The sequence below is a fragment of the Struthio camelus genome, chromosome 21, assembly GCF_040807025.1.
Source record: "Struthio camelus isolate bStrCam1 chromosome 21, bStrCam1.hap1, whole genome shotgun sequence".
Taxonomy (NCBI): Eukaryota; Metazoa; Chordata; class Aves; order Struthioniformes; family Struthionidae; genus Struthio; species Struthio camelus.
This window is the reverse complement of record NC_090962.1, coordinates 7089755-7113579: the sequence shown is the minus strand read 5'-3', so window position 1 is coordinate 7113579 and position 23825 is coordinate 7089755. Positions and strand designations below refer to the sequence as shown.

The following is a 23825-nucleotide window of genomic DNA, read 5'->3' as shown; positions in this document are numbered from 1 at the left end:
GGTCACTAAGTTTTCCTTTTATTTTCAGTTTCGCAGTCTGGTCACAAACCTTCTGAGACTCTCACTTCCAATGACTGCTCCCACATCTCGCACAGCCTGCTTGGTGGAACTCTATGAGCTTGCACAAAACCGTACCAAGAAGAGGAAAGGTAAACCATCAGGCACAGCTCCTCTGGATGCCAAATTAAACCTCTCCCTGGAAACTTCAAAGTTCAATATGAAAATTTAAGCTCTTCCTTTACTGCAACGCTTTTCTCTTTTACAAGCTAACTGTTGTACCACTTTCAGGACCGCCACTATTACTCTGAAAGAATTCCTAACATGTTATTGTAAAGAAAAAAAAAAAAAAAAGCTCAAGTGTCACAATTTCTTTTCCCCTCTTTGTTACAAAAAGTACTCAAGTCAAGAGACCTAGCTCTTAAGACAGTGACACAATTTTATTTCTGATATATAAACAAGATAATGCCTGCACAGTGCAGGCGCTTTTTTGCTCGTTTGGCTGAACTAAAGCCTACAACCTTCCTATCCTTGGCGACTTGACTGCAATCTCTCCTTACTCTCAAGGAAAGGGACAGACTCTAAACCAGCTCCTGTCCGTTCAAGATCAACGTTAAGTTTATTACAAGCGACGTGCTCAGAATTTGAAGAACAGGGATACTGCAAACATGGAATAAGGTGGGTCAACAAAGCCATTCAAAAGTTGAAAAAGTTTTACACTGTATTTTCTGTGCTGAATACATTTCAGAAGTGGGGTTTTTCTTCCCCTTTTCCCAAACAGCCATTGCCATCCACTATATTCCAAAACTAGGCCTACGCGTACAGCTGTAGCAACTGCGTTACTTATGTGCTCATACGTATGCACGACTCCAGAATTCCTTGTAAGGAATGAAAAGTATCAGACAAATGACATACAGCATTGAGAAGCTGAATAATTGTTTCAGTCTTTTACTACCAGGACTTACATTATGTCAGCACAACATCTATTTGCCGGTAACAGATACAACCATACTCAGAGCACAGAGGCAATAGAACATTTTTGCTTAGATGCTAGCTCAGTGTTCAGCGTTCACTACTAACTGAAATGCCTCGGAAACAGGAATAATTTAGGATTTAGTATTGTCATGCCTAAAGGGAGGGGGGAAAAAAAGGTGGATGCCAAGAATTCAAGACATTTCTATGCATATGGCAACTACATAGAAGCCTCCATTCAGAGAAAATGAAATTCCCTCAGGTGTCTATATTTAAGATCAAAGAACTTTTTAAAATACAGAACTTGGAGTCTCCAAGGGATCAAAACTACAAAACTGTCTGTAGTGAACTTTATTTAACCTAAGGTTTTGTGCCAACTTAAATACACTGAAGCTCGCCACTTGAAAGAAGGCATTACCCACTGTGTGCTCTGAAACGCATGGAAAAGCCATTACAGAGACAATCAACAGAACTATAAAATAGGAAAGCAATAAAATGACAAAACCAGACACAAATAGCTTACTTCTCAATTCAGCTGAGCAGTATTTCTTTTAAAGAGATCATTGTAGTTTATTTGCATCATTTTATGAACAGAGGTGATCTATGCAGTCACACCTTAAAAAATAAAACCTCTGCTGGATTTTAGGAAGGGTTATTTAGGGCACTTTCCAAGACAGGTAACCGAAACAACCAAAATGGGTATTTTTTCCAGCCACCGCTTTATTTACAGAAGCGTTCACTCATCTAGTTTTGGCCGCATTAGTTGCCAGCTCCACAGAATAAGCTGCAAAGATGAGGAAATCTATGGCAAAGCTGAATCAGGTAAGAAGGTATACAGTGAAAAGTAACACTTTCAGTACAGAGAACATCAAGGAAGCAAGATGAAAATGACCTATTGTTTTGGTCATGTTTTCCCTGAGCACCTGGGATATTTTTTGTTTTCCCCAAGTCTATTCTTCTACCAAAACTTAGCGTATCCTACCTGAGACCATAACGCATATATTTGGTAGAACAGAAGGAGCAGACCAAATCCTACTCCACCCCCTGTATGCAACATGTCACAAATTGTACTCGAAATGTCAATTGTGTGTTAAACTGACATTCCTCGCTTGGTTTTCTAGCGGATTTAGCCATCAAACAGCAGTGCAAGAGATGCAGAAGAATTTATCCTGATTATTTGAGCCTTTTTGGCCCTCATCTTCTAGGTAGCAGGGTTAACGATCTCCTTTTGAAAGCGGCATTACTCAAGGTGTTCTATAATGTACAGTTAAGCCTTCCTAAAGGATAAACTTCACTCCTTGTTCTGAAGGGACAAAAACATAGTTCATGTAAAAAAGCTTTAAAAAAGGGAACTGTACAAGACTTGCACCTGAGACATTTGGATTGCATCAAGAAAAAAAAAATACCTGGGAAGACAGATAAGTAGTACATGGGGTGATTTTCGAAGATATAAACGGGAGGCCAGCACTCAATTCCCGTTGAATTTCGAGGGGAGTTCAGCATCCAACTGCCCTTCTGCCTTTCAAAAATCTTCCTTGACAAAAACCTTGGTTACAAATGACTCCAAAGTTCAAAGGATGACCTTGCCCTTGTGGGAAACGTAGGAAGGCTCGTGCCTTTTAAAGAAAGATTTATGAGACTGTTGCTGCAGATGTGATTGCAATGAGGAAACGACGCTATAGAAAGGAAACACTAAAGAAACACATTCTATTGGGTAGAGTGGATGGGTCACAAGAGACTGCAGAACCACAAGTAGAAAATAGGGACAAAAACACATTCATTTGCACAGAAGGCTACTGCCTTTCAGAACCTCAGGAAGCCGTCCTCCAGATTGCTTGGACAAACCTGTATTTGCAGTGCTGATAACACCGAGAACACATGATGATATTGTAAGAGATCTTTGGCACATGTTTAAAATGCTCTATAAGAAAACTCAGAAGAGCTAGAACATCCCCTGGGGATTAAGGGGACTATCAAAACCATGATATTTTGTTTGGACTCCTTACAATGGTCCAAATTGGGCCAATGCTAGGTGGGAGATGATTATTCAATACGTTGTGTATGTTACCTTTCCTCACGATTCAACTACTCGGGTTAGAGACACTGATCAATAACTATGCGCTTGGTGATGAACTACGGATCTTTATGGCAGTTTCAATAGGTTTGATAACTTCAGTCTTGAGCTATCTGTAATTACTCAAACATCTACATTTCTCATCTTCTGAATGATCTTCTTCCCATTAGTGTGGAAAACAAGGAGAATTCCACATATCTAATTAAAGGGAACAGGCTGTGAAACAACGGATTGTGACTATATATACTTACTAGTTTGAAAAGTGAAAATAATGGGAGCTAAAGAGTTTTCCACTTTCCTATAATGTATCCGTTGGTAAATAAGCCATGCTCATGAAGAAGACATCAACTCTCACATATAGTCTTACCTATGCTGTTATCCTAAGCTCAGGAATTAAAGGGATAAACATTAAGGGAAACAGGAAACTCTCTTACATTTTTAAATCACTACATTTCACAGCTCCTGAACGTTATGAAGCTTGTTATGTATTAAGCACGTTGATTGTGCGCTAGCTTCATTCCTATGAATCGTTTTATTCACATCCACAGATACAGCCCTTCTCATACAATCCTTATTTATTTTTTCTTGACTATTCTTGTCATTCTTTAGAGGAAGGGAGAAAAAGAGGACTTCTTCCTTTGTATCAGTAACCTACAAGCTGTATTTTTTGAGAAAGCACAGGGATAGTTTTGGACGGATATTTTATTTCCTCCTCCAGCTTCTTGGAGATGAGCTGCATTAAAATATCTTCAGAAGATTACATCGCAATCAGGAAACGTAGACTGCACAAGCTGAAAGCCCCCCAGTGTGCCAGGGATTAACACTGGGAATGTTTTCCTACGTATCAATTATTAATTAATCATTCTCGACCAGTCTCTCTCCTCTCCAGTATTCTGCACACTTCTCAGAGTAACTCTGGAAAAATTCTGGTTTTTGTGAGTAACTGCTGCACATCTCTTGACGACCCTATGCCTGGGACAGGCTGACTTTGACTGCCAGTGTTTCATTTGGTTGTATAAAGCAGCACGTGCCTAAACGTCACCTACCTGCAAATATGCAAAAGCAGCATTAACTAGTTAGTGCTATACTGCTACGTGAACTCACTGCTAAAGATGTCACTTTTTACATGACCTAAATTCCTTTCTGACCAAGTTCCATTTAGGTCAGCTTCTGCATCACTGTTGCATCTCCCTCCAGATACCATCTCTCTTTCTCTCTCTCTCTCTCCACATAAATGTGTATGCACATACACTTTCCACACTTAGGAACCAGAGCATCAGGGAAAACCTTTTAAATAATGAGTTTTCATGTGAAGGAAGCATTATTCCAATTCTACCCACAACCACAAAGTTTTTTTCACAATATGTGTAGACACACCACGTAATGAAAAATATCTCAAGTTTTTTTTTCTTGAAGTCAACATATGTTTGTTCAGTAGCAAGCACAACACAGGCCACAATCAAAACTACCTCCTCTTTTTGGGTGCTGTGTTTCTTAGGCACCAAAGATGGTATTTTCAACTAATAGCACTGATATAACAGGATTCTTTCAACCATTATCCAGAAGGACACAAAAAACAGAACAAAACAAACAAAAAAAAAACGCCACACCACCATGCACCGATTTAATGACTTGTTGGAATAAGTAAAAATTATTTTTAAAGGTACATGTGTAGCAATTTAAGAACTTCTTCAGAATTTGTTGCTAGGTGGCACAGAAAAAATTTAAACTCAAGAAAAGGGTTAGTATAGTGTAAATACTTCATATTCACATCAGCTTTCTCCTTCTACTTTTGGAAACTAGTTAAGTTAGCATGGTATACACTACACAACCTTTAAATACTCCAAATTCCAATAAAGTTGTAGAATTTCAATAACCAATATAGCTTTGTTCATCTGCACATACAAGATGATGCCACATTTTAACCAATGAGAACTAAAATGTTGTCAACTACTGCATTCAATCTGCAAAATGTATGCATATAGATAAGCTGCTCAAGGCTGGGCTGTTGCTAAGTCCTGCAGGGCTTTTTGCATCCCTAAAGCACGTATGCAAGCATTTCAAAAATCTATCCTTTAAATGCATTTTTCCAACACAACAAAGAGGATATATAGCAACTGAAATAAACACTGACAATAATTCTGCTCCACCTGTTACTTATTTTTAGCAAGCTTTCATGTCATAATCATTACCTTTGCAGCAGAGTTTGATACTCCATGTGTGACATTTCTTATGAGGCCACCCACATTGCCGTATTTTATAAGGCCCGTAACACCTTCTGAAACGTCATTCAGTAGACCCATAGGGTTGCCAAGGAAATCCACAGAACCTAGAATCCTTGCTGCCTGACTAAGTAGCTCCTGTAAAATCAAAGGGAAGGGTGGGATATCACTTCTGGATCACATGTTAACATCAACAAGGTTGATTAAACAAACAAAAACCCAAAACAAAAAACCCTACCACCACCCTGCAACAAAAGCCTGCTAAAAAAAAAAAAAAAGATGAAAAGTTTTACTGAAGAAATGAAGAGATTCTTTAAATCAACACGCACATATCAGCAAGACCAATAATACTTTCATCTTAAAACGCAATGTATTCTGAATAGAAGTACGTGATGCTATTTCTCAGTATACCAAAACAAAAATACAACACAAACACTTAAGCTACACCCAGTAGAGGCCTCAAATCAAGTGAAGTTCACCCTCTACCACAGTAATAGCTGTATGACACTTACCTCTTGAAAGTGTTTCAGAATATCATTAATGATAAATTCCTGTGTTTCATATGGATGGACCCTAGTGAAAGGATCCAGATTAATCACAGCATCTTCAAAACGGATTAGAGGAAATCCCAGCGTACTTTTCAATGCCTAATTAAAAAAAAAAAAACACACACAACTATTTTACTACTTTTATTTTCATCTCTACTTCTCATTCGCAGCACCCAAACAAACTTATCCCTGAACGGGTAACAAATGGAAATTATCAGAAGCAACTAAAACAGTTCATCTCTGCCATGTGGATTCTTGGAAAGAGAGGGCAATCATTCCATAAGCCTTTTGCATATAAGCAATGATAAAGCTATTAGAAATCATTCTGTTCAATAATTAGTAATTAAACGTACTTCCTGATGCAATCTATCTCACGCAGTTGACGTTCACACTTCAAAATAAAAGGCATTTAAGATTCCATGCTTAGCACTTTGTTATACTTGTTCAGATGTTCAATTAAATTGAACCCTAATTTTGAGTTTGAAAATCTCCTTGATGTATAGCAAAGACAAAATTGGATGTTTTCCACTTTGCTGGAGCACTATGAACGGATGAAGTGTCACGATGAGGTGGGATAACCTACACAATTTCCTGCAAGCCTGAGGCTTGTCTCTTAACGTTATTTGGTGTACTGACATTCTTTAAAACTAGCCTTTTCAGTTATTTTCAAGGAGGAAACAGAGTAATGAGCACGTGGGCCATCTGTACCTCATACAGTCTGTACATAAAAACCGTATTTAAGGCAGACAAGCTATATATAAGCAAATAGTTGAAGACGAAATGCAATCTAATAGACTACGCATTCACAACAAAGCTGAGATAGAAAGAAACAAATCTTCTGTGATGTTCTATTTGCAAGCTGCTTTAAATTAACCATCGTTGTCCCTTAAAAATAGCGCAAATAGCAGTAACTTCTAACAGAGTATTTTCGTGAAACAGATTTTTGCAGTTTTCCAATATTTCTCAATTTTTAAAGACATATCACAACTTCTTACATACGTACCATCTTCCACGCGCACAATGTATAAATACTTGCAAACAGAACGCTGCTATGCTGCTCCCTCAACAAAGAAAGTAATGAAAGAGAAGAAGACGGAAGATGTAAATGGAAAGGAACTCATGGCAAAATTTGAGTATCCATAGCATGGTGACCCTGCAGGAATCAAAAGCACTATGGTACTTCCACAACCTCTAAAATTACTTCAGTGCTGCATTGTTTATCACACATGAACGTCCACGACAAAGCTAGAGGAAAACAATTCCTTTTATGAGATACTTCCATTGATTCATTTATTACATTTAACCGAGTGATGATGTCCATTTCTTTGAGAACACAACTATCTGACGCATTCAAATACGACTCGCCAATTCAAAGCGTACTGAAAACACGCCGCTGAAGTCAAAATTGATGTACTCCATTTTGACTTACAAATACAACCTATTTGACCTCAGCCGTGGCAAAAAAGAGAAATAATCTCAAGAGTAATTCTTGCAGACTTAAAACTTTTCTGCATCGAAAGTATCATCCATATTATTAATGCCAACGCCTGCTGGACAGAAAGGTGGACAGGAATTACAAAAAAGCACTGTAACTTGGTGGGCTTTGATAATTTTCTGCGTGACAGAATCACGCTATCGTTCCCCAATACCATTTGGAAAAACGTATAACAACTGTGGAAAAATTAACAAGAAAACTAGTCTTTTCAGAAGAAACAAAAAGATCATTTCTATTTCAGTTCTTGATAATAACGTCATCGGCACAGCCACTAACATCAAAAATACTGAAGATGGCAAGAAGCCTGACACTCGTGTTGTATGTTTCTTCATTAATCAGTGTAGCATGTTTGGTAGTATGTAATGCGCGTTGTTCTGCCATCTGCAGGCATTTAAGGTACATTACATGTCTGACTTAAGTTCGCGTGGAAGAAAGGATCTATTTATTTTTTCAGTAAATGGATGACTGACTAACTAGAGTAGTCCTCATTATTCACTTGGGTAGGAAGTAATTTCCTGTTTAACTGTCAAATATTAAATAAGGCAACTTTGTTGATACTGGTACGTAATAAAAATAATCTGTCTGTACCACACAGCAATGTCCAAACCTTCCAAAATCATTTGAGGTGCTTAGAAAAACTTCTACAAAGGCTCTACTGTGATTACGCTCTCCCTCCTACGCTGAAGTCTCCTGTGCTACAAGGAACTGAATGGAACTTCTTCTGTGAAAGTTAATATACAGAATACAGTAAGTGTCTGTTATCATTAGGAAAACATATATCTATACCTAGCTACCTAGCTACATATAGATGCCAAATTTTCTCTTGGGAACAATGCTGGCAGCTGCCAGGACATTTCCTTTTCCAAAGGTGGTGGAAAATCTAAACAAAGCAGTGCACGTTACCAGTTTCTTAAAGACAAGAAAATAATACGCTCCCCACGCAAGAGCATGAAATACTACATTTTCCAGAAAAAGTGTGTTAAAAAAAAAAAAAAATCTGTAAAAAGGCAGTAAGTGCTCAACTAAACGCCAGCCTTGTCTACTAAGTATGTGCTCTTGGAAAAACTTCTCTTCCCAACTAAAGCACAGCAGACTGATAGGCTGTTCTCTGCTTACCACTAACACTATTCCTCTCTCAAAGGTAGAGACAGTTAGATGATAGGCATACTTGTGTTGAAGCTAACATGCAAAATCCAGCACTTCCAAGGCCTTGTTGAACAGCAAAGAGTAATTACAGCTTGTTAATAAATTGCCCTCCTTTGCACAAGCGTTTGTTAAAAGCAATACAAGAGTGCAGGCTGGACGACATTCTGGGCCATCATGTTAGGATGACTTCTTCCACAAAACGGAACTTCTCCAGAAGCATGCATATTAACATCCATAATATCAAGGACTGAAAGAGGCCTGGTCAGTATCCCAACTTTTTTGAAAATACAACTTAAATAAGACAGCTGAGTTCCTCCACAGTGGGGTACAGTGATTACTAACTGCAACTACTAACCATATGAGTTTTTGGGTTTTTTTTTAAAAAAAAAAAAAAAAACACGTACCACACTCTTACACTTTTAATCAACTCCCACCCTTTAGAGGAAATGAGCTGTATCATCTCAGAGGGCACTGGAATACTGCTGATTGCTGGCACCTCATCACGCCCAGGAAGGTCCCAATGCCGGAGTTCAGAACATTGGACTAGATTGTCTTCTTGCTATAATTATGTGCCGCTACAATTCATTTCCGTCATCTCTAAATTTGGAATCTTTGAAGAACTGTGCCAGAACATGTATTACCTCATGAAAAGTACTAAGTTTTCCCACCTTTAAGCCCACGCTCAGTGTGAATTCACATCAATATAGAACAAAATTAGAGTGCTTGTGCAAACACTCCAAATTCAATGAGAAAATATTCCTTCCATGAAAACACTCAACTGTGTTTCTGCTAAGTTCAATAACTTCTTATCTTTCTCCACTCTTGCCTTACCCCTCCCCCCACCCATACAATAGTTTTAAGCCTCTTTAGGCTGCTATTAACATAATTAAGATCCTTTGTAAAGTAGCAATTAAGTGCAGTAAGCTGTGCTTCAATTGAAATAGAAATAAAAAGACTCCATTCAAAAAGGAGAGAAACAAAAGCAGTCAGCATGCTCATTTAGATTGGAAGATGAAGGGGTACCAAAACGCGTACAATGGCATGAACAATTGGCCCAGAAGTCTTCTGGTTTGAAACAGCTAGTAGAAGATTATGGCATAGAAGACATTGTGTAAATGGAAATTAATAGTATCACATTAAAAAAGCTTGCGTTCCCTTTTCCTCCTACAATAGGATATCTTTATTTGGAAGCACATTCTGTGAATGCAGCGGCTTACCTTGAGATCCAAAGGCAGCTTGCTAGAAGTGAAGACGCTCAACTTTATCTGGGGCACACTGATTTTGAGATTTTCAAAGTAGTATCGCTTTTGGCCTCCACCTTGTTCAACAACCTTTTCGTGGAGATTTTCGTCATACTTTTCAACCTCTGCACCCAGACATAATACAGGAACCAAAATAGGTCATATACAAATATATGAATAGCCATGAATGCACATTTCATAAATGGGTTCTTCTGTACCAATAGAAAGCGTACGTGACTGCTGGTGTAGCCAGTGAAATTTCACATGCCTAGTGACACCGGAGTCACCTTTGAGGCTCAAGAAGCTTTTTTTTTTTTTTTTTTTTTTTTGGAAGATCTGCCTTCATCTCCAAAATCTGAATTTATTTGTAGTTTAAAAAAAAAAAAAAGGGGGGGGGGGGAGGAGGGAGGAGGAAAAAAAAAAAGTCACCCAAATGCCTAGGTGGAGTTATTTGAGCTTTTAATCTCACTTCTTACTTATCTTTGTCAGCACATACAAGCAAGGTGATGCACACGTAACTATATAGTATTTCCTACTTTGTATTCGTGGTCTTACAATGTGTTTTTCCTTCTACTTTCTTCATACTTCCTTATGTAGTCCACTATCAAAAAACGTACAAAGCAAGCAAAGTGGGCCACTTATTTCACTCACCACTACAGAACAGACAATACACTTGCATGGAAAACATCTAATAATTAAATTCAGGTACAGAGTGAGCCACTGGTTTCTCTGATCAGAGATGCACAGCTATGCAACCAATTTCAGTTCCGTTTATATTTTAGTTGCTAGACTTTTTTATGATATTGGACAAAAGATATTACATGTCAGAAGGAATAGCTGCTTGAATACTTCAGCTGATATCTTAACTGAAGAACCTACTACAATTCCCACACCTATCGTGTTTCTACAGATTAAGAAAGCTAGCACTATTTACTGTAAGACCTGGAGAGCTTTTTCAGCCATCCTTCTCTTCCTCCACCTTCCCCTACATTTCATCCAAGCCAGTTGTTCTTACGTTTTCAAACAGTTTAACAAAGATGCCTCCTACGCACTTTGCCCCACATTTACGCTAACCCTAAACCCTTCCCTGTATTCTGTACCATCTCATTCACTCTCCCCAACTGCTACTTCCTCCTCTCCTCCCCCATCACAGGCATCCCACAGTATCTAGGGAACCTGAGAAGAAATGGGAATACTGATTGGGTGAGAAAAAACAAAGAGCAGCACGATGCTGTCCATTCTGCATTCAGAAGTATGCCTAAGCTGACTGAACAACAGCAGACCTTATGAAAGAGATCAACGCTGAGCTCACGATGTAGCCTTCCTTTTATTATGGGCACTAAGCTAGTGACTGAAAAGAGGAGGAAAATCTAATAACAGTTTCATAAACATTCAGAAACGGCCTCCGAGATCTTGATTTCTCCATCAAATTTCGTTGACACGAACAGGTTCATTATGTTATTTCTGAGAGAATCTTGGTGGTGTGATGGAGGAAGGTGGAAAGAAGAAAGACGACAAAGTCCTATAAACACTGTTAAAAGATTAAACATGTTGAATGTAAATGACAAAAAAAAAACATTATAAACTCTGGCTGACTCTTGGATGACTTCATTAGCATCAGAGGATAAACTACAGAGAGAATATAGTAAGTAAGGAAACAAAAAGACAGCAAAAGCATCACGGTAAAACAGAAGGAATGACAGATGATAGGTGAAGAGGGTGGTAAGAGCAAGACTCAAAATCTTTAATTCTTCCTCATCAGTACAAAGCTAAGCCTCTAAGTCCTCTGTCTGAGCAATAGGGAAATGCAATTTTTCAGAGAGCCCTAGGAAGATACTGCAACATCTTCAGACACGGCACTCTTGAGCATCATTTGTGGGCTTGCCCACACTCAGAAGTGTACCAAAACCACTTTTCCCTGGAACAGTTATTTTAGTATGAACCTCTACATAGCTTTACTGCATAAAAGTGACGTTTACAACCGCCAGGCCTGAACAGACATTTCAGAAAATTTCCAAAGTATAGATAAGCCCTAAAACTGAAGGATTAGAACAACAGCTATGAGACTAGAGGATTCAAAAGCTTCAGGGAACGCGAAAAATCCTTATGTTACAAATAAGGCCAGGGGCATGGATGTCGCAACTTAAAAGGTCAGACAGCCAAAAATTTTCCTTCAATTAACCAAGAGGAACCACCCAAGAAATGAATGAACAGAGATTCAGTATCTCGCATAGGGTTTAAAATAAACAAACGTACTAAATAAGGTGGTTTGCTAAATTAACACAACTTCTTTTATCTCAGTTTAGATGAATCTAGATACAGGAACTTAAGATGAATATTGAACTCCCTTCTGTAGGGGCTCAGCTCAGCCACTGCATACAGGACAATATTATGTTACGCTGGTCGTCGCCTGAATGCTGTAACTAACCCAACATTATGTGAGCAGCTTTGTCCAGGCCCTTGAGACATTAGCTTTCCAGTTTTTTGCTCGTATAACAGTGAAAGTTTCCAAGCAGCTAAAGGCCTTCTAAAACAGTCTTCCAGGCATTTTGAACTTAATTTCCTATGAAAAATGATGACAACTCTGAATATTGTAACATTGGTCTTTGTAATTTTATATCATACCTGACTCAGACTGATCGTAGCCAAAGAAACTCAGTAACTTCAGAAGTAGTTTCTCCTCAATTTGAACTGTGAACTTCCGAGCTGTGATCATCAGATGCTACAAGAGATAAACAAATCTCAGTTTACAGTATGAATACTAGAAATATGATCTGCGTAAGGCATTAAAAAGGACACTGTTCTACCTCAACAGATTGTTTTCATTGTAATGGATTCATAATAACATTCCCACCATCAAAACGTCTTTGGTAGTTTTCTTCACTCAAAATTATCTGCAATCTGTGATGCTTCGGTTTTTGGGGGGGGGTTTTCCTTTCTTTTTTTCTTTTTGGAATGTACTGTGCTTTGTTACCTAATACTAACACTTCAGAATCTGATCTTTAACTGGATTCCAACACTGAAATCCGCTATTTTTTGAAATAGTGTCACAAGGCAAACATGAAGATTCCAAGTGACAAACTACGTCTTGATAACCAGCTCACAACGCATGTTACAGTTGGAGGATAATATTCTAAATAAGTAACACGGACAGCCTCAGTTAAGGTTTTATGCTGCAAGATAACAGCCTATCATAGAGAAGTAATCACCTCACATGCAACTTATGAAAAAGCATAGCACAGATGTTCCGGTTCACCCCGCTACAAGGGTACCGACCAGTTCTGAGGCGAGAAGAGCTGGCTTGAGGGGCAAATCACAGACATGAAGAAATAAGAGTCTGGCCTACTTTGTTGTCTTTTTAAAACATATTTATTATCTAGTTCATCACAATAATGTAGTTTCAAACAATCTGAACATGAGAAGGATGGATACATCTCAGTATTAATAGAACATGAAGGGCACTTACACCACTGATTTCATTCAGGCTACCAGTAAAAGGTAAGGAAGGTAAGGCCATTTAACAGAACGATACTTGCATGGTAACAACCAAAAGACTGTCGTTTACCTTGTATATATCAGTCAGCGCATTTTTACTGGGAAATTTCATTGCATTTACTTGCACTGCAGGACCAGTCTCAATTGTCTCATTTTCACTCATCTTAGGTGTCAGAAAGAGCATAAAAGGCTGCGTGGTACCAATAAGTTGGTTGTCGACCTATAGAGCGAACAAGGCAGACAACAGAATCGGAATAGGTGACAATAAAGAGGCTTGATTTTGCTGTTTAACTGAAGACTTAAAACCTTGAAAAAAAACATATGGAGTTATCCATGCCCCCCCGAGTCAGGGAGATACCAAATATATTTGGTTATTAATCACTACAAGACCATCCCAAAAAGCATTCAGAAATACTCTTCATTATGAAAACGGCTATAGCTACCGACACAGAAAATGGATACAATAATGAATTTAGTATGTTGACTCAGGGTTTTTCTGTTTTTGTTTTTGTTTTTTTTTAAATCACAGCCAAAAATATTAAGTGATAGAAGAGATAAGTTAGTTCTAGATTTAAGTTTGCCTGATATGTATAAATATCCATTTATTTCTTGTCTACAAAATTATACACTTTTCCTCCAAGGAAATTTTACCTAATATAAGATAATTCAAATATATTTGAAGAATATATTGAAGATATATGAATATATATATATATATATATATATATATATATATAAAAGAAGATAATTCATATATTGAATGATATATGAATGAAGACAATTCAAATATTTTAGAGTTTTGTTTTTAAATAAATCAGATTTTACAGTCTTTAGTTTAACTTTTGAATTCTGAATTTGAAAGACCAAACTAAAAACAAAACTAAAGGCAAAATTTTTAAGAAGTGAAATCTCAGTAAGAGCTCTGAACATTTTTCAAACTTATTATGAGGGGGAAAACTCCAAAAGACCCACAAACAAATAAATTTGTTTCAAAATGACATATACCTGTACATCTTGTACACTAAGTTCTAGCACTTGACTTGCTGACAGCTGTGTGTAGTGGACGTTAATTCTTGTGAGGCTTGCAAACACTAGCTCTTCAGGAACTTTGTTGACTAAAGACAACCCTATCCCACCTTCTAGTTTCACAAGCACCTGAGAAAATAATATTTGGAGAGAAAAAAAAAAAAAAGAGAGATAAAGAATACATATTTCTGCAAAGATGGCATTTTTTTAAATCCATCTCCGAGACGCTGATGAAGTCTTCAAATAAAGAGGTCTCAGACATTTAAACCCAGCTTGCAAGAATAAGGAGTTTTAACAGAAAAAAGCTACAAATTCATCACAAGAGATCATGACAGGGGAAAAAACCCAATGAAATAACTCTTAAAAGCTAGAAAAAAAAATACTAAAAAAAATAATAACAAAGATAGGTATTAGTTGTAATATCTTACTTCTAACTCCTGCTCTGTATCTGGATTTTTTAACTTGCGTAGATCTTGTTCCGTAACTGGAAGTTCATCTCCTTCACAGGATAAACGATCATTTCTACGTTGGTAAAAATCTGTTATCTAATAAACAAATAAGTTACTACTATGAACACTTTCCTATTTACAAATAACAGCTATACTGTCCTACCTTATAAAACTACTCTTTTTAAAGGTAAATACAATGAAAGTCTTCCTAGAAATTATTTCTGTTTTATGAGATGACTCCTCTTATATAATTAAAAGTATATACTCGAGTATATACTTATACACTAAGTATGCTTAAAGTATATAAAATATATACTTTATAGAGTATATTTAAAGTATACACTTAAGTATATACTTACCTTAGTAAGGACTTAGAGACATAGCATAGAAAAAAACATTTCAAATAACGAAACTAGATTCCAGTTAACGAAGGACCTTCACCTGTAGAACTCGAGTTGGCCCATCTGGCATAACTCTAACAGCTAGGACCCCAGACCCTGGCCTCATCTTCTGGTTTATGAACTGCTGTTCAGGTGGAACGGGCCCCAAAAGTTCAAGAGAAGTATCAGGACCGAGAACAACTTCTGCTCCATCATAAAGACCTAGCATTCTTCCTTTTCCCTCTTTTGCCTAGAGAAAGAATAAAGAAAAAAAACCCAGAGCGATAGGTGAAAAGTTCAGATAACTGTATTTAAGTACATTGATTTATAAGTGTATTTTACTTTTCTCTCCTTCTTACACACCTGGAGAAGAAAGTTAATAACTGGTATGAGCAGTCTTCCAGTGAGGGTAATTACACTTTTCTGACTTTTCAGAACTAAGAGACGAACAGTCCACCAAGCAGTTTTACTTGATACTACTAAAGCTTCTGGTCATGCATGTTTAATCAAAGGTGGCATAGGTGGCATGACTACATTGCAGCTGTCCTTACTGCACCTATTCTGGAGGCCGGAACCATCTTTTATGACTGCCACATTTGCATAAAATTAATCAAGAACATACCTACAAATATAGCCTTAAAAAGATACTGTGAAACCTTAAGGGCGTTTTCCATGCTGCTGCTTCTCTGCTTACATCGGAATGAATATCTGAAACTTAAACATTGTTATTGCCAGGATACTTCCACTTTCAAGAGTATGTACATACTGTACAGTCATTACACAGCGAGCAACACGACTGAGCTGCTGCTTTTCTGTTGTTGCTTTAAAAGGAACCAGTATCTGAGCATCCATTTTGGAATAAAAACAACAAATTAAAAGGAATTTGAGAATAAAAAAAAGTCTGACAAGAAGCTCTTGCCCTATCTACAGAATTTGCAAAGTGATATCATTCTACTTTAACTTACAAATCCGTTCCAGAGTCATTGTTCACATAACAGAATATTTCATCACGGATCTAACGTATTTACTACGGGAGTACCTTTTTTTCACTGAATTAGGGTTGATTCTCATTGCATAGCTTACAAATTATTTGTAGTGCTCTATTATGACAAATATTACTCTTTGAACAAGCAATGCACCTATGTAGGGCAACTTATTCAACTTTTGCTTGCAAACAATGGATAAATATGGTGGAAACAGTGAAAAATAAAAACATAGTTCTTTGACATTTAGTGCTAAGATTCCTGAGAGCAATCCAGGTTTCTGCGCCTACAAATGATAGTTCTGCCTGCTGATTCTAGAAAGCAGTTTACAAACGTTAGCTGTTTGCATGCCAGAGTCTCCTGGAACACAAAGAAAGAGCAAACAGTTCAAACCACTTTTAAATATCTCATTATTAAAATTTTAGAGCCATGATTCTGAGAAGTGCTAGGTATATGCAAGTCTGACTTTCACCAGTGACACTAGCAGGCACGCCGCAGCATTTTCAAATGTGGGCATGCGTGCAAATACCAAGTGCCTATTTACCGTTACGCTGTTTATTTTCAGCAATGACATACCATTAATTTTCTAATGCTTTACTTTCAAATCGATAGTGCAAGACGTTTAATTATTTGCAACTGATAGGAACATTTGAACATCAATTTAACACACATTAAGCTGTTTCTGCAAGTCTAGTCTCTTCTGTCTCCTGAACTTTGGCCTCAAAGCTTATAACTCACTGTAATACTAAGCCCAAACGACTCAACCACTTAAGTCAGCAACAGGTCAAAACAAATTCAAAATATAACCTGTACAACAAGTCCCTGAATACCACAGGTCAGCTTCCCATCACGAAAACTCCAAGTCTGGGTAGTACTGCGCCGTCGATCAGGCTTTCTCAACATCAGGGGCTCGTACCTGAAATGAAAGCGCACCAAGAACTAGAGGTTTCCAACTCCTCAGTCCTGCTCTTGTGATGTGTTAAGTAAAAATACCTGCTCTAATTTTGTTCAATCTTGTTTCCACAATCTCAGTTCTAAAGTGCTGTTTTAAAAATCTGCTGCCAAAAAAAAATACATTAGTTACACTTTAAAATATAATCCCAAGTCTCAAAAGCGATCATGAGATCTGCTCATGAAGACAGGTAAGATCTAGCTCTTCCACATGCCTTTAGAGTAATTTATTTCTCTATTCAGAGAACATTGTGCTAAGCATGCTTTCAGAGATACTTCAAAACTATTTGGGAATCATTTAGACTACCAACTCAGACAGCAATTGGCATCTTTGCTGACACTGCTCCAGAACATCAATATACAGAAATCAGTGAGTGCAACATTTTTGATGGTTGACGTTTGCTCACAAGTCATGGTTCTGAGACTAAAGGAATCATCTCAGAACTGACTAGGTGATTTACCAGTACGCTAGCAATACAGCTATGAAATACGACTATATGTCACCCATTAGCCTAATACTGGGATTTTAAATATCCATAGCTGTTTAATTACTGAAACACCATACAGATATTACAACTTATTCAGATGATCAGGACCTACGTGAGTTTAATCAGAAACCCTATGTGCCATACCTGTTATCTGTGACAGCTGCCAGACCTGCAATATCTAAAATCATAGAAGAGTCCACAGACCGAGGAGAAGAAGGTTTATGGGGATTTTGAGGAACTGAAGAACCTTCATGGCAAAGCATTCCTGTGCCAGTCATTCTCCAAAGCTGGGATCGTTTTCCTGGCTCCTGTTGCATAAAAATTAAATATTTAAATGAATACAGTGAATGAAATGAAAGCAGTACAGAGCAAATACTTCTGTTTTGTTTTGCCACCAGATGCTTTAAATTATGACTCTTTGGAATGAAGCATGCTGTACCTTGTAACTTCATTAGAACCACCATCATCCATTACCACGCTTGGTTGCCTGTCCTAGAGGTATCTACAATGTTTCCCACTGCTTTTATTCCACTTCTCATTTCTCTCACTCTTACCCTGGAAGCCACTTTCATGTCTCCTCCTCTTCACTGTTTATGAAAAGTGCTCAACTTTTCTTCACAAGTAGACTCCTACTTTTATCCCTTAAACGGTCCCTTGATATTCTAACCCTTCTTTTACTCCACCATTCCTTATTTGACTTTCCAGCGTACTCTTTTCCTCCAGCCTTTTTTCAAGCAGAAAAAGGCATCTGGAAACCCAATTTTAAACACCTCGTTATCCATTTAATTTTCCAGTCTGACCTTTGACCATTATCCTTTTCCTTAAGCCATTGAGGAACTACTGCAATTTTCTTACCATTGACATCCGATTGCTTCCTACACAAACCTACATGGCATACAGATAGTCTAACATAGTTCTTCACTGACTTTCCTCAATTTCCTTTTTGCACTTCATTACAGAGTGTACACTCTAGTATTCACAAATATTTGTTTACTGTTGGCTCCATTCTTTCTCTTACGCTGTTCTGTTGTTGTAATATTTTCTACTTTACTGGGTTAAAGGTAACCAAACCTTTTCCTGAATCAATCTCTCGAATAATAATGCTGCAAGAATGCTCAAGTTTATACAAAGCACCACTATATTTCGAGACACCTGAACTGCTAATAGCTTGTCCCTTTCAACGCATTCTGCCTTATCTCCATCCCTATCCTTAAAAGTTACCATGAAAAAAAGTTTTTTTCCCCCCTTCTTTCTTCCTTTTCCCAGTGTATTCAGTTTGGTACCTTCTTTTTCAGTACAACTCGTTGCGTCTTTGGAGAAACATCAAGGACAAGCTCTGCATAGGCAGCATCCTTATTTGAAGCAACTGGTCTTGCAGTTGTTTCCTGTAATCTAGAACATCAAGAAAACATCATGCTTACTCAGAGCAGCTGCTTCTTCTGTAGGCTAAATTAGACCTGCATCAAAAACCAACCAAGGAAGCTTATCCTTGCCTTACAGTCAAATCAGACAATCATGGATACTGCTTTCCGTGGTTATTTCTGGAATTATCGGTGTAAGCTGTCTCTGTAAACACATTTTTAAAAGGAGCTTGATTTCTCACTGCTAGTAGGAACTTAACAGCCAAATCATATGATTTCAGAAGAAAGTTTTCTACCTTACATTGAGAAAAAGAATAAAGCATATAATCAATCTTTTTTGCAACTGTTTTTTGCATCTGTCCTGTAGGCTAGAGCTCTTAAATCACCCAATAAAAACAAGTTCCGAAGTGAGACCCTTAGCATCCTTGCTCTTCTAAAGATCCGTAGGGTCACAGCACATGCCATATGTTAAATCTTTTTCACTGTATGAGAAAATGAACAATGGTTTGCCTGCTCCTACAAAGCTAAAAAGGTACCACCGCCAAACAAGACAAGATCTACAACTTAGCGACTCCCAGATTCTTCTTCTGAATTTTGGCATTCCTTCTGCTAGCTACAGGTTGGCAAAAGTTCAGCTGCATCTGAAACACTTACAAAATGTGTAAAATGGCAACTGTTAAGAGAGTAACAACTTACAGCCTAGAGAACACCATGAACGTGCAAAGTATTTTAATGCAATATATAAGGAATTACCCTGAGAAAGTATACGCAGCAGCAATATAAATGAAGTTTTCATAATAAAGCTGTTTGCTATCTTGAAAGTCGTTCATGCTACAGATGATTTCTGAGGAGCCTGCCCCTTTAACTGTCAGCATTATAAAAGGCGGTAGAATAGGTTCATCCCATGCATAATCCAGAGAGGTCATGGGCTTCACTTCGGTATAGAGTCTTGGCTCGACAACACCATGCTGATTAAAAACAATTGGCACCTGTAACATTTATGAAAGAGGATTTAATTTCGTATAGAAATTCTTAACCAATAAGATTTTTTGCTAACATTTGCTCATTTTTCAGCAGGTAATCACTGAAGTGTGTTCACCTCACTTCCCCCCACACCCCCAATCGTTTCATAAGCACTTTCGTTCATTCGGGTCTCAATCAAAGATAGTCTGAAAGCGACCAAGAGTACCACTTTCATTTTTATCCATTATCCAAGATTCAAAATGTCTTCAGGACCATGGAAGCATCTGCAACCTTCCTAATCAAGATTAGGAGACTTGCCTGGTTTTATTTAACAACCCAGCATCAAAATCCAGAATAAGAACAAAACAGTATTAAGAACTCAGTCTCCTGCTCTGACCGCAAGCCAGTCTGCAAGTTACTACAAAACATGCAAAACAAGTTCTCTGACTTTCATAATCACTAGCATGGAACTTGCTTCCTCGTTTCTCATGTTCATTATTTCTGATTCAGTAATGCCTCTTGTTTTAAACATTAAGGAGGCAAAGCGCCTGAAATGGGAGGAAGAAAGCAAGGAATATGTATGTTTTAGAAAATAAGCCTGAAGACAGACAAAAAGGAAGTGGCAGTAGTAGCCAGAACTCTTTTTGCAGGTTATTCATACACTGGACATAATGCAGAACACGTTACAAGCTACCATCCCATCACAATTTTCTCATCACTAATGATACTCTTCTTGTCACACTTTTGATCCACTGACAAAAGCCACAATGTAAGCACTATTATTGGAACAAGATGAAGTAGTTCAGTAACACCAATTTGTACTAAAACTAACAAAAATACTATATACAAACATATGAAACAATTATTATATACAAATACTCTCTGCTAAAGAAATTTTTGCTTTATTTCATTATGCAAAACAGTCAACGCCTCTCTTCTAACTTAAATATAGAACTGCTATTTTTCTTTTTAAAAAAAAAAAAAAAAGAAGAGAGTTTCATGATTTTTTGCTTTTTACCTTGGAAAAATTGTCTATGCGAAAAGGTGGTGGTAACTGATCCGTGTCACTGAATGCGATGCGATAGGTGGCTCCTCGAAGAGTAATTTCTACTCGTAAGAAGTAACATTTTCCCAGGGTGTCCCTGAACAAGAAAAACAAGTACAAGAGAGGCAGACTTCTCATGTGAATTGCTGCAGTCCTAAGTGTTAAATAGCTGCTTATAGTAGAAAATGGGAATATGTTACAGAAGATTTACATACAGTAACTACCTCATATTAATATGGAATGAGTTATTTTTGTTGACTTCAAAGCCCCCAGACCAAATGCAGTTTGGGACATCCATTAGTCGCACACATAACAGTTGATCATAATCATTACGTGGCCAGTGGAACACAACGCTGGAACCAGGAAGCGTGGAGATATAGCCATCAGGATTGGAAGCTCCCTAGTGACAGAAATTGGTAAATAAATACACTTTTTAAATGTTAAAGAATACTGTATTAATCTATACACCTGTCAAACATGACCATAGCAATTATTCTGTTAGGTGAATACCGGTAATTAGAATACTGACAAAGAGTCCCATAACCAACCGACAATAGTTCAAAGTATAATCTTTGTATTCTTTTTGTGGCGTAGCAACATTAACACTCCCTTGTGTCTTGGACAGAAACAAAAACATGAACCAAGCACTACAAAATAGAAAAAAAAAAAACAAAACCCAGCAAGCGTTCCACATTCATATCTTTTAGATATTAGGTTCATTAAAAAAAAAAAAAAATCTCATTGAAGTGGCCAAAGTTAAAAATGAATAACTAAAAACTCAAAACATTTGTTCAGGAGACCTGAATCAACTTCCCCCATGTGATTACTCTTTTGCACAAGGAGAGTATGCTGAAAAGAAAATGCACGTATGCACGCACACACGTGTGTATATACACACGCACACACACACACACTCTTCCTTGGCAGAAAAGAATGGTCTTACCTGGCCTCTGGCAAATTCCCGCTGAACAAAGGCAAGCTTGTAGCTTGATTTGTTATCTAATAGGTAACGGGGTGCAAATGTTACCATGCAAGTATCAATATAACGGCCTCTGCCTTTTTTAACATCAATACCTAGCAATAAGAAGTTAAAATACCAGCTGTTATTTACATGAGAAAACAAAACATATCAGCCAAAATACATTTCACATAAGAAAAGTTTTCTTGTTAATGGGTTCCTGAAATGCACTGTTTCCTGTCACAACCCTTGCGTATACTTTGAAACATATTATTTCAAACAATGATGAAACGCAAAAATAAAAATAGCTCAATACTTATTTCTAAGCTACTGAAATTCAAAATAAAGACTTGAGAGGCAGAATACTACCTAGTAGACTTAGCATACTCCTTTGTTTAATGCTTTCCCCTGGACCTTCAAAAACTTTCAATAACATGTTTCCTTTCTGTAATTTTTCTGTTTCTAGTGTCACTGATGTTACGCGTTAGCAAGTACTACTGTATTTTTTTTACTGTTCCCATCAGCACATACCAATGTTATAAATGAGGCCTGGTCTGTTTCCATGCTGGATCACTTTGAGGGCTCTGACACCACTACCGCCATCCAGGGAGAACGCCTGGCACCAGCCAGGCATGCCTTCAGGATGAATTCCTTTTCCAACCCGCATCGTACAACTAAGGGTAAGAAGAAAACGCAACAATTTACTCATTTAAACGAAGCATCAGGCATCAACGTGATGCTGATAATCGAAAGCTTACATAGATCTAAAAAGAACACCCGTGTATTAATATAAAAATACTAGAAGTCGTGACAAATCGCCTCTTCAGTTATTCATTCTGCACTCATGCTGTATTTTTCTTAGGGCCTCCTGAGCCCTTTTAACATATTGGTGAAGATTCAGTACTGTGTCAAGTAAAAAATTACATTCCCAGAGTTTGCAGATTGTGATTTTTGTTCGTTGTTGGGTTTTTTTTTTTTTTTTAAGAAAATCTGGAATAAAGTTCTGTGATAAATTTAATGGGTCCATTTTCCCTTTTAGCAAAAATCCCAGAAGATTTCAGGTACATTTATTTTTATTTTTACTTTCACTCGTAAATTGGAAAAAGTAGGTTTCCTCCTTGATGCTAGTTAAAATACCTGAAAACCTTGCTTTCCAAAATCGCGTCATTTCCTTTTACATCAGAATCACAAGAGTTCTGCTGCAAATGGATTTTCTGCTATGCGACTGCTACAACTTCCGCTGTAACATACAGGGTTGGGATGCGCCCTCCCCTTTCTTAAACCTCAGTTGGAACAAAGGTATTTATGCAACTTGGTAAATTTCTCCACAGAGGCTTTGAAATTTCCTTGGGAAAAGAAGCTGGAGTTCAAAACACGTACAATAAAAGCAAAGCAGCCCGGAGACACAGCACATTAGCCAACAAAACAGTTTTCAGTAGCAAATGTCTAAATATCCAATACACTCATGTCTGTACATACAAACTTACTTAGCAGGTCATCTTAACAGGGAAAGGTTTTTCCCGCATGATATTCATACTGAAATACCAGCACCTGATCTTCTGCCCGTTACTTTCATACTTTGTAAGGTTCCCCCTCTCTGCCCTCTGTGTTACTTACAAGTTTGGCTGCTCTTTATCAGCATAACAGAACAGAAGCGGGCTGAGGCTTCTAGCAAGCTCATGCTCTTCAAACTGACCTGCCGCATCTGTTTTTGCATTATCTTGTCTGAAGATAAGTGGTAATCCTTTAATCAAACACAAAAAAACAAAATGTCAAACTATACTTAAATATCACACAAATCTAATGGGAACCGTAAAAGCTACTTCAAATTAAAGAACAATCGAAAATATTTCTGTCATATTAGCCACCGGTTTGTGTGCATTCTCTCTCTCTCATTCCTGCTCTAACCTGCTCAAGGGCTAAAGCTATTATAGCTGCAAGCCATGGAGCCTGCCTCACGCAGAAAAGGAGTTATTGTAGCTCTGACAGTACTGATGGATGTTAACAGAATAATTGCAGTTTAGTTATGGT

General features: G+C 37.6%; 1 protein-coding gene across 5 annotated transcripts in view; it reads right to left on the bottom strand.

The window, feature by feature from the left end:
- VPS13D (vacuolar protein sorting 13 homolog D) overlaps window positions 1-23825 on the bottom strand; it is a 119164-nt gene that overhangs the window by 39089 nt on the left and 56250 nt on the right. For all 5 annotated transcript variants that reach the window (XM_068915586.1, XM_068915585.1, XM_068915588.1 and 2 more), the window contains 17 exons: window positions 23412-23538; window positions 22326-22468; window positions 21780-21910; window positions 21061-21236; window positions 20810-20933; window positions 19582-19817; window positions 18751-18859; window positions 17612-17775; window positions 16836-16944; window positions 15107-15295; window positions 14645-14761; window positions 14196-14345; window positions 13261-13410; window positions 12321-12417; window positions 9672-9820; window positions 5778-5912; window positions 5236-5403 (listed from right to left, as the gene is read on the bottom strand). In XM_068915586.1, the coding sequence (XP_068771687.1) occupies window positions 5236-5403; window positions 5778-5912; window positions 9672-9820; window positions 12321-12417; window positions 13261-13410; window positions 14196-14345; window positions 14645-14761; window positions 15107-15295; window positions 16836-16944; window positions 17612-17775; window positions 18751-18859; window positions 19582-19817; window positions 20810-20933; window positions 21061-21236; window positions 21780-21910; window positions 22326-22468; window positions 23412-23538 (2474 nt within the window). The remainder of the gene's footprint in view (window positions 1-5235; window positions 5404-5777; window positions 5913-9671; window positions 9821-12320; window positions 12418-13260; window positions 13411-14195; window positions 14346-14644; window positions 14762-15106; window positions 15296-16835; window positions 16945-17611; window positions 17776-18750; window positions 18860-19581; window positions 19818-20809; window positions 20934-21060; window positions 21237-21779; window positions 21911-22325; window positions 22469-23411; window positions 23539-23825) is intronic.